We start from the raw sequence: 15,073 nt of genomic DNA, 5'->3' as shown, positions 1-15,073 counted from the left end.
CATTTGTCATTTGTAGCTTCACGGTTTATATACTTTAAACATGGTTACGATTTTAAAAATATTTTCCATTTCTTCATGGTTTGACTCACGTGACTGTTAGAATCAAACAAGCGGTTCTCACATTATCAAGCTGTAATGTGACATGTGATAATAAGAAACATAGTTGTTTTGCGGAATTCATGATAAAAGACTAGAGAACTCATTGGACTGAAACAATACATGTTATTTAGTCTACTGCGGTAACTATTGTTAAACCATCTATACTCCAAAAAATTGCCTTTATTGCCTGCTTTCGCTTCTCAAGACTAAAGAATTCTCAGGAAGTGAAATGAAAGATATCAATGTTTGTTTATTACATTAGACTTTACGAAATGCGAGGAAGTATTGTCTTGTCCAGTGAACTTGGAAATTCAACGCTGAATCCTATAATCCATACATATATACATATACATACCTATATATATATATATATATATACACATATGCATGTACACATATACACATACACATATATATATATATATATATATATATATATACATATACCTATATATACACATATACATGTACACATATATACCTATATACAAATGTACATGTACACACATATACAGGTACACATGTATACCTATATACATATACACACATATACATGTATACATGTTTACCTATATATACATATATACCTACCTATAAACATATGCAAATATACCTACATACATATATACTTGTAAACATATATGCCTGTATACGTATATATACCTCTATAAACACATATACATGTATACATATATAAATAGATACACGACCTATATACATATACAAATATACCTACATACATGCATACCTATATATGCCTATATATACACATATACACTTATATACCTATACATATATGCAATACCTATACACATATACAAATATACCTACATGTATGCCTGTGTATATTTATACATATATACATATACATATAAACGTATATATATATATATACATATATACATATATAAACATATAAACATATTTGTATACATATACATACGTATACATATACGTATACACACACATATACGTATACATACACGTATACGTATACATATACATATACGTATACACACACATATACGTATACATATACGTATACGTATACATATACATAAACGTATACACACACATATACGTATACATATACGTATACATATACGTATACGTATACATATATACAACTCATTTCTGTTTCACTCATATTTCGTCTCCTCAGTATATGTATATAGTTGAGTAATAACGTTGCATACTCGACCAGCTGGTCTTGAAATAGGTTACATTACAGTCTATAGTAAGCTAAGTACAGTGCTATCAATGAAGCATATTACACACGAGCCGAGATCAGTGAAATCAATAACGTAGACTTTTCATCCCCTCAGGAAAAAGTCAACCTCATTTTTTCCTTCCGACAGGACTCATCAAAGGACTTGCCGTCTTGTCAATATAGAAAAGACCGTTACACTTAACATATAAAAGAGAAGAACTGGTGTCGTTTCTAGATTTGGAAAAAGTTCTGTCTAACCTCTTCCTACATATGAACAAGTGAATGATAAAGCTTTAATTTCACCACACCGCACACCACCATGACAGAAACGAAAGACCCTGAACGTCTCACAAACAACAGTATATGCATGGTGCGATAAATCTTCCAGGATAGCAGGCATATCGGGAGACATATTGAGAAAGCATAAATATGTTTTGAGGAATAATACCCAGAGTTGCCATGTATAACCATTCCATCCCCCGTTGCCCTTTCATAACCCGCCTGTTCATATCCGCACTGCACTTTCTTTTGTGTCATTTGACTTGATTCAACCGTCAGTGTTTTAATTAGTCTTGTCTATCCATGTGTCTATCTTACATATGTCCATATCGTCTGTTTTCGTTTGCTTCTGACGAAGACCTTGATAGGACTGAAACGTCACGCCTTATAATTTTAATACATACATTTATCCTACACAGACCTTTTGCAGTAGATAAGCAGTTTGATAACATTTTCCCCTCTCTCTCTCGTTAAGTAAACAAGAACGCAAAATGTATAACTCAAGTATTGTGTTCCTAACACCGTATATATGGTTAAACTTTCATCAAAAGTACTGGTATCAAATATAGTAGAATATACTAATGGTGTATCTACCATCTGTGTCATCCACTACAGTCACTCAATGTATTTCTCTCACTGAGGCATCGGGCCTAAACCTCTCCACGTCTGTGCGAATAATAGTTTGAAGAACATACAACGGTTTGAAAAGTATGACCTTTGACTCGTTTGTTATGATGTAAGTTGGCATCAATTATATAACCAATTTTTATGAGAATTTCCGTCCACCGATACCTAATTTTTATGTATACATTCAGGAATGACACGCGAACAACAACCTTCAATCAACACATTTATATCATTCTTTTACCTTGAAGTTCCAATAATTGAAGAAGGCTAGATAAAAAAAAACCGGACGGAGACAAATATAATCTCTCCATAATCTCAGGAGACACGATGATTCGTGAACATATCTAAGTATAATTTAAATCGCTTTCTTCATCTTCTTCTAACTTCTATGTTTGTTTTGTCTTCTTGTACCGTTCATCTATCAAGTATTGAACGATATGATTCATTTCATCAGACGCAATTGCTTTTAACAAGAATAACATACAAAGTATCTAGATCGTTTACACTATAAGGGGTTCTTGCGGAGACACTAACAACGAAGGAAAACAACATTGGGAGAGAGATATGTCTTTGCTGGCCGAGTCATGATGTATTATATCCTAGTTAAAATATTGATCTAATTGTGGCAAGGTTTCAATGTAGGTCGACCACGAGTATGTATACGTTATCTTGTGGCTAATGTTCAATCATGTGACCTTTTACATACAAACGTAGTCACATACTGAGACTATAAGAAGAGTACATCTGTCACATTAATTTATGAGCTTGTGCTACGTTTAATTTAATACCCTACAAAGTAGCCACATTCTATCATAAGAGAAGCACAGCTGTCACGTGACGTATTTTCTCTTGCACTTCATATACTCTCTAACATACAAAGTATGCACATAGCACCATACGAGAAGTACAGCTGTTACGTGACGTATACTCTCTTGCACTTCATATACTCTCTAACATACAAAGTATGCACATAACATTATACGAGAAGTACAGCTGTTACTGGACGTATACTCTTTTGCACTTCATATACTCTCTCACAAACAAAGTATGCACATAACATCATACGAGAAGTATAGCTGTTGCGTGACGTATACTCTCTTGCACTTCGTATACTCTCTCACATAAAGAGTATGCACATAACATCATACGAGAAGTACAGCTGTTACGTGACGTATACTCTCTTGCACTTCGTATACTTTCTCATACACATAGGAGTTAGTACATACTATCATATGAGAAGCATATGGCTGTTTCTTACTGATATTCCCCTTCACTGTAACCTATTACATATGAAGTCACTTAATTAATGGGCACCTGAGAATTTATCTGTTAGCCTACGTGCCTTGTGTTATCGTACTATCTATATTAGCTTCTAGCATATATTCTAAGCTCAAGGTGAACACACGCATTGTTAACAAACGATTACGCATAACATCAGCCCTTTCCCAATCTTGTAACGGGGAAGGAATAAATTCAATATGCGTCCTTATACAAAAGTAATGAACTATTGTTGTCTATGTGAGTGGAAAGCGATTACAAATTGAATTCCGAATTGCTTAAAAAGGCTGCACATAACTTTAAATAATGATCAGTTGACCAGTCGTTTTCTGAAAGATTTTCATTAACATATCGAACAAATTAAATTAGAAAAATTAGATAGTGATATCAATGATTCTAATCTGTGGACCATTACAGTACAACAATATTATTCATTGTTCTAATTTATCATGTTTTATGTCATTATAATATTCACAAAACCTATATCCACCACATGATATAAGTAAATATTATATATATATATTTAATACATTTATACATACATAAACATACTGAGCATGATATTTTCACGGTGGTTAAATATGTATCTCTACTTTTCACTTATCTATTTTAATTTTAATTTTTCAGTTTTTCTTATCTGGTCAAGTTCTTGTCTACCCCCCCCCCCCCCCTCCAAAAAAATATATATCAGCAGCTTAAAAGCATCCCGGTGATATTCAAGACAAAAAGATAACTCTATAAAATGATCAATTTTCAAGCTCACTTAAAAACACCGATGTATGATCCCCTCGGGAGATTCTGTTGCAATAATCTCATAACGTTTGAATTGGAATATTATCGTTAGAGAACAATTCTGGAAGGATCGTCCAAGGCTTTTTAATTGTATGGTTAGAGAAATCACGAATCTTATCTTCAGCTCTAAAATTTCTGCCTTTAATTAAATTCTTCTTATTTTTTGTTCAGATAGAAAACTTTAAAGATAAGCAGGTTGTTTCGTCTCGGCAATAATTTTACAATGGTTGAACCAGACCCAGATATGGATTTGTAACGAGAAAAATTTATACAAAAAAAAAGAAAGTAAAAAGTGGTTGCGGAAAATCGTATGTTTTCATAGTTTAATTGGAGTTCGTAAAAGGTCGCTCTTAGTTTACGAACATGAAGACAGCTGGAAATATATTTACTTCTGGGTGACGTTTTATAAAGAGAATATATTTTTGCAATACTTTTTATTTGCTTTATACTTTCTAAAATTTATCGAGCGATGACCACATGCTATATAAAATAGGTAAGCATGTCTTTTTCTATTCCACTCTTCCTTTTTTTTCAACAGAATATTCAATAAAGTTATTAATATTTAATTCAACTGTCTAGAATCATCGACCACTCTACGCAAGATTGAAAACATTAACAATTCTACAGGATCGGGTTTCCTTAAATTAGATATATTTGATAAAAAATCTGTCATATTAATTCGCAGTCAGTGTTACGTTTACTTCCCACGTGACTTTCAATAGATATCAATATTAACGATGACGTCATGGAGATGGTTTTTCAAACATAGCAATTAGGTTTTTCTCCATTCTTCTAAATTGTTATTTTTTAATACAGTTTTCACACAATGAGCAATGTATAAATGCATGACGTGTCATAAAAAAACAAATGGAAGAATATCCATCAGCAATTACAAGTATAACTTTCTAATCTGCTAGAAAGATGAAATAATGGTCACGCAGGGTTAAACTTTAAGAAGCATTTCATTGATAACCAAAGATCATTCTTTCTAACCGAAAGTCATATTATCTATGTTCTTAATTCCATAACGGAGGTTAACTTGACGGGTCACAAATTCAGAGAGAATGTGCAATAAATGTTTTAGTTATTTGAACACATTTGCAAGAGCCAATAATATAGTGATGAACTTTATGGACAAGAAAAGATAGTCAAAATTGCAAATAGGATATAGTGAAAATTCTGCTACCAAATGAATAGCACTACGTGTTGCCTTAATAGTTGATGGGAATCATACTAAAAGTGGCCAAATATACAAACTATTTAAGAGCCCACACCCCCCCTCTCACCCCACCCCACACCCTCAAACAAACACGGAAATAGAATGTTACATACCTTACTGCACATAGTATTTCTCTATTGCAAAATTCTAAAGACAATTTTGCCTTTAAAAGGTTTCCTTATCCTATGAATCGTTGAACTATTTATGATTAGTCTAGAAAACTTCCTAAAATGATTACATTATGGGAGAGGTTAAAGAGGCTATTGCTAACATGAAAACCGTGAGAACAGACTCTGCCCGTTAGATAGGAGACAATCAAATATATAAATGAATGGTGACATCCTTCGATCGATTATCTAACAATGCATTAAACAAAACAATATCCCCTACATGATGGAATACAGCAACAACAACAGAAATCATCTGAGTGGATATATACGTTGTTGATGATGTCATTGAAGTGAGATAAAACTTTATTGGCCAACAAAATCCATCCTCTACAACTTATTAAAATTTTACGGTTCAAAAGAACCCCTGGCGCAACAGTGGCAAGGAGCCTGTAATACGGGGGAGTGGAATCAACTATACCACAACTACATATGGATATGTAAGAAACGGGCAGATGCGTTATAGATGAAGTAAATTTTCTTAAAATTCATAAAATCCGCCACACTTTTATTCTGTTACTCACGGTCGACCGAAAGAGTAGGTTTGCCTTCGAGTGTTAAACACCTGCCTCCTGCTCCTGAAAGTGTACTAGCAATTAACCTAATTCAAATCCTTATTTAGAACAGATATTTCGTTGCTGTCATGCTCATATTTGATCGTTATACACAATAAAGAAGATCCACTGTGACATAAAACAATGGAGATGCCCCAAAAATTGTTTGAATAAGGGTTAAATTCTCGTCAAATAAGTAACGAGAGTATAACGTTTGTGTGTGTTTTTCGGGGGAAACTATTATGATGTATATATGAGTGATTATGATGACTTTATCAAATGAAAACAGAGGAGAGGCGATGGAAAATACGGTACATGGGAAGGGAGGAGGGGGAGGGAGGAGGGGAAGGGAGCAGGGGGAGAGGGGGGGGGGTAATCAGGAGCTGATAAAGTTTACACCTTAGTCACAACAATCCATATGCTTTCTGATTGGACTAGAGTTCCAATCAGCTGAAGAGCCACTTCCAAGGTAATAATTGTTTGAATGTAATTATAGATATTTTGAAAAACAGTATAGCCATATTGTTTAATACCCTTATAACTGTTCATTCATAGAAAACTCAGTCATAACTTGATATAATTTTTACAGTCGACTTACAGCTGCGCAGTCTTAAACTAAGTAATCGCCATTTATAGAACAAATTTGGATATTTTATATGTGTGTGTGTCTAATGAGAGACACTCTGTTTTCGTGCATTTGATTTGGCATGATAAGCAGCTACACACGTCGTGTTAGTGCGCATGAATGAATTTCGTCAGCCCTTTGTAGAATTTTGCGAGAATGTCTTGAACGGTTTTATGTGTCATAAAGTAACTTCATCTTGGGCGGTTTTTGTACAAAATACCACCGAAAAACAAAATACAACAAAAAAGAGCTTATCGATTATTGTCAGCTTGCTCAATGAAAAGTCACACCTACAACTAATTCTAACATGTTACATATTTCGTTACCAATGTTAAACCTAACGCAAACATTTGTCTATGCAACAAAGCTATATGATGTATGCATATATAAACTGATGGTTTATTTCGGCTTCATCGATATTTCAATCGGATCAAATTGGTTCACCGAATTTTGTAAAGTTTTTCAAAATGAAACATATCTGTTGTTGCTTTTATCAAATGCAATCATATTTTTAAGTATAAAGTAACTTCGTAAAAGGATCGAAGCGTATTTCTATTAAAAAATATGATTAAAAAATAATAATATTACCCTAGTCATTACAATAAAGAAAATCGAGACGTCTTTAAAAATTCGGGGTTTTCTACTTTAGAAATTATGGAAATAGATTCAGCTTAGATCAAAACCCATTTTAGAAATCTTTTACTCAATTATATTTATGAATACACATGACCTTATTATACACATTGATGATGTAAAGGGAGTGACTGCCTAATTTTCTGGTATGTTATCCCCTTGTTTTCACAACCTTTGTTTTCAACGACACTTGAACACAGGTTTGTGGCCTGAGGCGATTGTTTGAAATAATTTAATATCTCCTTCGAAAAGAGGACCGTCACATTTATTCAAATGATTTTATGTGGGCTTGTTATGAGAGGTTAACTTATAAGGGGCGAAAATAAGACATTTTGATGAGCGCAGCACTCCACGTCATAATTTGCAGATATTTAATGAGTTTACCAGATTTATCAAAAACTTCAAAAGTGTTTATCTTGAAAACGAAAAGAGCTTCTCAAAATATTTCAACTGACTTTGAATGAGATTATGAAACACACCAATTATATTGAATGTATATATATACTGAAAATTGGCTAGGTGTCCGTAGTACTTTAATTGAATGCAAACACCAGGGCCAAATTTTGGATGTCAAAAAAAAAAAATGAAATAAAACAGCCAAATATACTCATAGCTATACAGTAACTACTGTTCATGTTCCACAACCGTGCATCAGTAACTACTGCGCTGTGTTCGTAAGACGGTAACATGTGTTACAGGTGGCACAGTAATTACTCCATTTTTTGTCTAACTGCAAATTTAAAATTTACAAAATTATAATTTAATCATTAAAATTTTAAATTTTAAAAAATTAATTTTTTTTTTTAATTATTTTTTTTTAATTACTGCAAATTTTCACCTGTCGGACTCGTAGTTCAACGTGTAACAGCTTTCCAGTAATTACTGTGCCAACTGTACACATGTTACCGTGTTGCGAACACAGCGCAGTATAGTCACTGATGCACGGTTGTGGAACATGAACAGTATAGTTACTGTACTAGCTATGAGTATCGGGTAGATAAAAATGGAGGAACTTACGTCGGGCAAGGATTGCATTTCGTACGTCTCTGGACTTCCGTCTCTAAAGAAAGAGCCATCATCGTCTCCAACACTATAGTCCGATATATTATCCACCAGTTTAGTTTTAACTTCCCCGGAGTCATTGGACGCTATTGATGTTTCTAAATAACGCATCTTAGCGGTTCCTACGGACGTTTCATAATCCATTTAGGAAGATTTTTTTATTTTTTTATTTTACATTAGCTAATTTTAACAGTGTCAATATCGATATAATACACGCCGTTTGATTTTCTCGAACTAAAATAATCCTTCGAGGTTTTCTTGTAGGTGTTCCGACATACATACCGGTATTAAGATAACGGTTCTTGTTGGATATAGTTCGGTGAGGTTTTTAGTTTAAACGTACGGTATTGTAATACCATACCCACATAACTGCTGTTACACTATTTAGTACATATGCCATTTGGGAATCAAAAGCATTATTTATGCTGGTTTTATCACCACATATTAAAGAGGAAGTTTTGTTTATGAAAAGTTTGAATTCACAATCTATATCACAGCTTAACTTGATATTGATATAAGTTCTACTAGATGTATATCTTATATGTGGCTTTGTGCATAATACTGCAGAGTTCACAGGTAAACCTATATATATATATATATATCAACAATATCAAAACAGTGCAAGCATATCATTATTAAATAGACTTCTACGCCAACTTAGCGGTGTTTAGTGTAGTGGCTGTTTTAAGAATATTATTTGTCTGGGACTTTAAAGGGTTTGTTCCTAAAGTCCAAAACGTTCATCACTTCCTTTTTAGTATGTTTGCTGGTCAGATGATCAACAGAGACATATAACCACAACGCATAGGGACCGGTACTGAAACTATCATATTAGAGTAAGGTATACTTACTGGTCAAAGATAGGGACAGTTGTTTAGACTCATAACCAGGCATTAGTTGAAACAGGTTTTGAATAATAAATTCGTCTGTTAGTAAGTTTTCCACAGTAGCATCTGCTGGCAGGTCTAACATGTGTTACGATGTTATAACACACTTCATTTGATACTGATTAACGGTTGCCTCTTATTCACAGTACAAACTGATCAAGCCATGTACATTGGGTGTCCCTCCCCTGCCCCCCCCCCTCTACGATGACATCGACTCAGTTGCATAACTCATGTGAAATATCTAAAAAATGAGTTCTATTTTTCAACATGAGTAAAACAAGGAAATAAATATTAACACATGTGAATTAATGGTTAAATGGAAATTAAAATAATGACTAACGTTTTTGGGATTCAAAGTCTTCCAAAGAAGAAGTTATCAATCATTTTACTGCTTTGAAGTGGATGGATAATTAACATATTTATTAAATTTAGTTGGTCGTGTTTCTTTTCTTCAAATTTAACACAATTCTGACAGAATTGAAACCCTAGATATTCACGCCTATGCTTGTCTTACTAGTGCGCATTGTTCCATACCGGCAGTAGGTATTTAGTTATTCCTCTCGGCAATAAATAGTGTTAGAAGAAAATGACCCAAAAGTCACTAAGTATCGATACCACAATCCGTAAAGACGTTTTGAAACAAATGAAGATCTAAACCCCCTTGTTTGAAACATCTTTAAAAAGATCTCAGAAAATAAACTTGCTATTAACGCAAATGGCGTTCAAATTGTGAGACATAATAATCATAATATATATATATATATATATATATATATATATATATATATATATATATGTATATGTATATATATATATATATATATATATATATATATATATATATATATATATATATACATATATATTTATTATTGATTACGCATACCATTAAAAAGTAAATGCCAGATCCCTTACATGTGAAACGCTGAATCCCGAAATCGCCAATTAACACATCCTGAAGCTTGTAAACTCGTCAAAATCATCAACTTTACTAAAGGTGTTTATCTTTTCCACATAATTTCTTATAGCAGAGTATCTCCCAATCTCACAGGCATGGTGCGAGAAAAAAAAAGAACAGCACCCCAATGGTGACGACGAAGCAACGCTTTGGATAGGGAAGAAAAATATCCGGCAGATTTTCGAGAAGAAATATTGCTTTCGAAAGTGTTTTATTGTTGTTGGTAGGTATATGAACTCTGATAGGCGGTCTGAACATATAGAAGCTGTAGTGTATAGTGATATCGGCAGGAGCACATTATCTATCAGTATTAATGATTTATTATCGGACATTAGCAAAACGTGACACTTGCTCCCCTTAGACGGAGAAGAAGTGTTTTAATATTCACTAAGCATTGGGTTGCGCACGTTGTGTCACTCTGATCAGACCATGTAATAATGTTCACACATAATTGGATACATTTTCGATATAACTAGGAGATCATAAATGCGATTGTCAACATTAATCTACTAATAATATAACACCGTATTAATGATGACTTACTCGTTAATAGCAATACCATGTACCATACGGTAAATATGATATGGAAAATACAATACAGAAAAGTTTGTGTCCCACAAATGTTTCATTTTGTGTTTATTAAGCAGCAAAAATGATATATTTGCTTTATGTCGTTGTGCCTGGTACTGAGTTCCGGTGACTTAAGTAGCAGGTAACCCGGTCAGGTATGTCAATGTCTTTATCAAAGAAAAGTACAGAGGTTTGGTTGTTTGGTTTATCATTTAACGCAATAATCTTGATGTCACAACCATGACAGCCAAATACGTACTTACACACCATCACACACACACACACCCACACCGCACACGCATATATATGAATATGTATATATATATATATATGCATATATATATATATTTGTATATATATAATTATTTATATATATATATATATAATTATTTATATATATATATATATAATTATTTATATATATATAATTATTTATATATATATAATTATTTATATATATATATATATATATATATATATAGGCCTATATATATAATTATGAATATATACGCATACACATACACGGGCACACGCAACAACAACAACAATAACAGCAATACTAAGTTTATAATTGTGATATTCGACATTAGCTATGGTTTACTAATGCAGAATGATTCCTTTTTACATTGAGCTCTCAAGACGGATATTAAATTTAAAATATTAAGGAAAAGCAAATAATGTGCCACATAATTTGAAATCCAATTCAATTGTTGATCTCTACACGATATTGCAATTTATTTCGACCTTTTCAAATCAAGACCACTTGTTGACAAATTCCTCGCATCAATACAACCTTTCAAAGTTTCTACTATCAATTAGCTTCTTCGAAGTACCCCTTTAAGTTGAGATAAAACAACTATATGATCCTCTTCCTCCTCCCCCTCCTTTAATCAAGCTGTTAAATGTATCTTATCTTTAGGGCATGCAAGATTGAACATATGCAAATAGCTACCACTCATCTGTTTTATTTCACTTTTTCGTGGGCAATACGCACCGTTGAACATGACTATCCCCAAACCTCTGTAGTTTTCCTGGCGAACAGAGAAGAACGAAGCTATTACAATAACAAAGCCGCAAGGCAATTATTGAAAGCTTGATTCAATTGGAAGCATGTAGCTGAAAAATTCTTCAAACATGTTTGAAACCTAATGGTCGGCGGCATACTTGGGCTTCATTGCTTCAATGCCAAATGCATTGAGACGAACAAGTCAAGGCGAACGATTTTGCGGATCTACGTGCAATACTATTATTACTATTATGACTAAGAAAGAATAATGTATTGTCTAATAGCAGATACAAAGAATCGATAGACAGATAGATAGATATATGGATTAATCTAGTAGCTAGATACATAGATAGCTAGATCTAGCTAGATATATATCTATAGTTGGATATACAGCTAGCTACATACATAGATAGCTATATATAGTTATATCGATATCTAGTTAAGTATAGTATCTAGCTAGAAAATTAGATAGATAGCTGGATATAGCTAGCTATCTACCTGTATGGATGGATGAATATAATTTTGAATCTGGAATGAAGTTCATCAAATATTTGCATATAATTCTTCACCCTGGAGCAAATCTAGTGGATTATCTTATTTCGATTAATTACAATAATACTTACAACCGTTCATACACCATAACATACATGTATACACAATACATACGTATTCAATCTCTGTGTGCGAGGATATCGCCTATAGGCCTACACTATGTCTGAGCTGTCACTGCGAGTGAATGCCCGCCAGCGAGATTATTGTGTAGCTAAATAATATAATGTGTGTAAAAACAATTTGTGGCAAACGTCGTCACTGGAGCGTGACAACAGCGATGAAACATGCATATGTTCTAGCTTTTGGTACGTTTATTGTAAATCCATCGTTCAATCGTATACGTTGCGTATATACGCCATAGGTATCTGCATGTAAAGATGAGGGCAACTGATTTATCTCCCTGTAAGTTTTCGATAAGGATTGAAAATTGATTATAACTAGTAAATAATAATAGTACTACGTGCAATGATTCCACGAAAATCACATCGCACACGCACATTGTTTTACTTTCACTTATTCAAGTTAACGTTTACCCAAATCTCAACAATATCTTTAAACAACAAAATCTTCTGAGGACGTGGTAATTTTTTTGAAATGACGTATGAGGTCCTCACTTGCTTTTCCTTTGTTCAAGTCCTCGGTCAGAATACAAAACCAGTTCGCGCACACACAACGCACCCGTATATATCTATATTTATATATTTATATATGTATATATATATATATATATATATATATATATATATATATTTATACATATTAATATCTATATATATATATATATATATATATATATATATATATAAATCCATATATTTATATGTAAATCCATATATTTATATATATGTGCAGCATTTTAATACAAAGTCATGTTTTTTAAATACAAATTTTTTACGTTAAATATCCCAGATCCATGAATGCTCACGATCGCGGTCTGCTACGGTGACAAGCCAATTTATCAACAACAAAAGAAGATTTGAAAGTATAGTGACATTCAACATAGCAAAACCCAGCGAGGTATAGACAAAGGCCTATAATTGTGTTTAATGTAACGATTCTCTGCTTGTGCAACATATTAAGCAAGGCAGACGCAATGTTCCATACATTAATGTAGCAGCAAGTTTGTGTGTTTGGTATGCATTCATCCAAATATCGGAATCTCATCACATCTTATTTTAGCTTAATAGCTTAAGTCATCATTCACATGCATATAACATGGTATGAATACAGGTCAATACACCACATTACTCTGTTGGCACTGGGTAAACAAATATGTAAGCACAACTCTCATTGGTAAAGTTGGAATTACAGAACCAATCCAAGAGGAAACCATTTTAATGACATTCTGCTTTATAAAGAAAGAAATGTTGCACTAACGACCAAACAACTCTGTTGATCCACACTCAACCATATGTGTCCCCTTTTATTCATGGAGACTGTAACCACGTGACCATGACGTTGTTACGGTGGTGCGTCACGGTGGTATACGATACCTCCTAAGAGAATGTCACCCAAGATAGAGCTTGGGCAAGAAAACCAAACAACTTGATCAAGTCCCCCTTACATTAAGATTGTAACCATGTGGTCATGTCGGTCCTACGTCAAGTGAAGTACACGTCACCCATTGAAAGTGAATAGCTAGGCCTACTGCGCATGATCCTGACTTAAACCTTTATGAGCGATCTATATAATGTGTACTGTGTCTTTGATACGAGTACAGCCTTTGTCAACGTTCATTAATATCAATATAATATATCACTTACAGCGTGTAAGAATTGATATTCAAAACTCAACACAATGTATTAGATTACAATTATTTTTATTTTCTTACTACAGCATATCTGAGTGATCTATGCATTATTCGTTTAACACGTGATGCAATAAAAATTGTAAAATCAACAACAACAAAAATGTGTACGATTATAAAAACCAATTCAGCCGCTTGCTATACATTTGTTCTGTAGTCATAGCGGCATACGGAAAGAGTGGGGTATTTTTTTTTGCCTATATATATCTATATATATATCACAAGCGCAAGTGCAGATATACAGGGTTGTATACGCCTGCCGATGTTTGTTCTTATGTCACACGGTCAACCCCCATCATTCCCTCAGCACGTGATGCAAAACACACCATCTGTACAACACGCACTTTCCACACCTGTGGCCTTCTCGCAACAACGCATAAAATGAATACTGACAACCATAAAGGCCATCCCTAAGATATTTCTCTCGTTTTATTTCCCACTCCAAAATCGAGTAGTGCATACCCCTGAGTTTACATTGGTGGCATTGTTTTATACTATAACTATATCGCTACGTGTGAGTTCCGATATCATATTTTGCATTTTTTTTTATGTTTGGTAATTAATTTTATTAGCTGAATCATTTTCTTTCTCTGTTCCTCTATTTGTAAGCAAGGTTACAGAAACCCCTGTTAATTTCATTAGCAAAGATTCCAGGATCACGTCCTTAGCCTTGATAGCGGCTTAGTGGTTTCCCGCTATAGCGTTGAAGAACTGGCCTTTATCATAAATAAATTTCAACTTAGTTTGG

General features: G+C 33.5%; 1 protein-coding gene across 8 annotated transcripts in view; it reads right to left on the bottom strand.

Moving 5' to 3' along the window:
- The window catches only part of LOC139963800 (short transient receptor potential channel 4-like), a 272,215-nt gene that overhangs the window by 118,861 nt on the left and 138,281 nt on the right, over nt 1-15,073 (bottom strand). The window contains exon 1 of one of the 8 annotated variants that reach the window (XM_071964961.1): nt 8,501-8,900. The exons of the other annotated variants lie outside the window; for them this stretch is intronic. Within the exon in view, the coding sequence (XP_071821062.1) occupies nt 8,501-8,689 (189 nt within the window). The 5' untranslated portion in view covers nt 8,690-8,900. Of the gene's footprint in view, nt 1-8,500; nt 8,901-15,073 lie in introns of those variants that run through there. 8 annotated transcript variants of the gene reach the window in all.

Source organism: Apostichopus japonicus, chromosome 22 (genome assembly GCF_037975245.1).
Source record: "Apostichopus japonicus isolate 1M-3 chromosome 22, ASM3797524v1, whole genome shotgun sequence".
Classification (NCBI taxonomy): Eukaryota; Metazoa; Echinodermata; class Holothuroidea; order Aspidochirotida; family Stichopodidae; genus Apostichopus; species Apostichopus japonicus.
The sequence above is the reverse complement of the archived record's forward strand: the minus strand, read 5'-3'. Positions and strand labels throughout refer to the sequence as shown.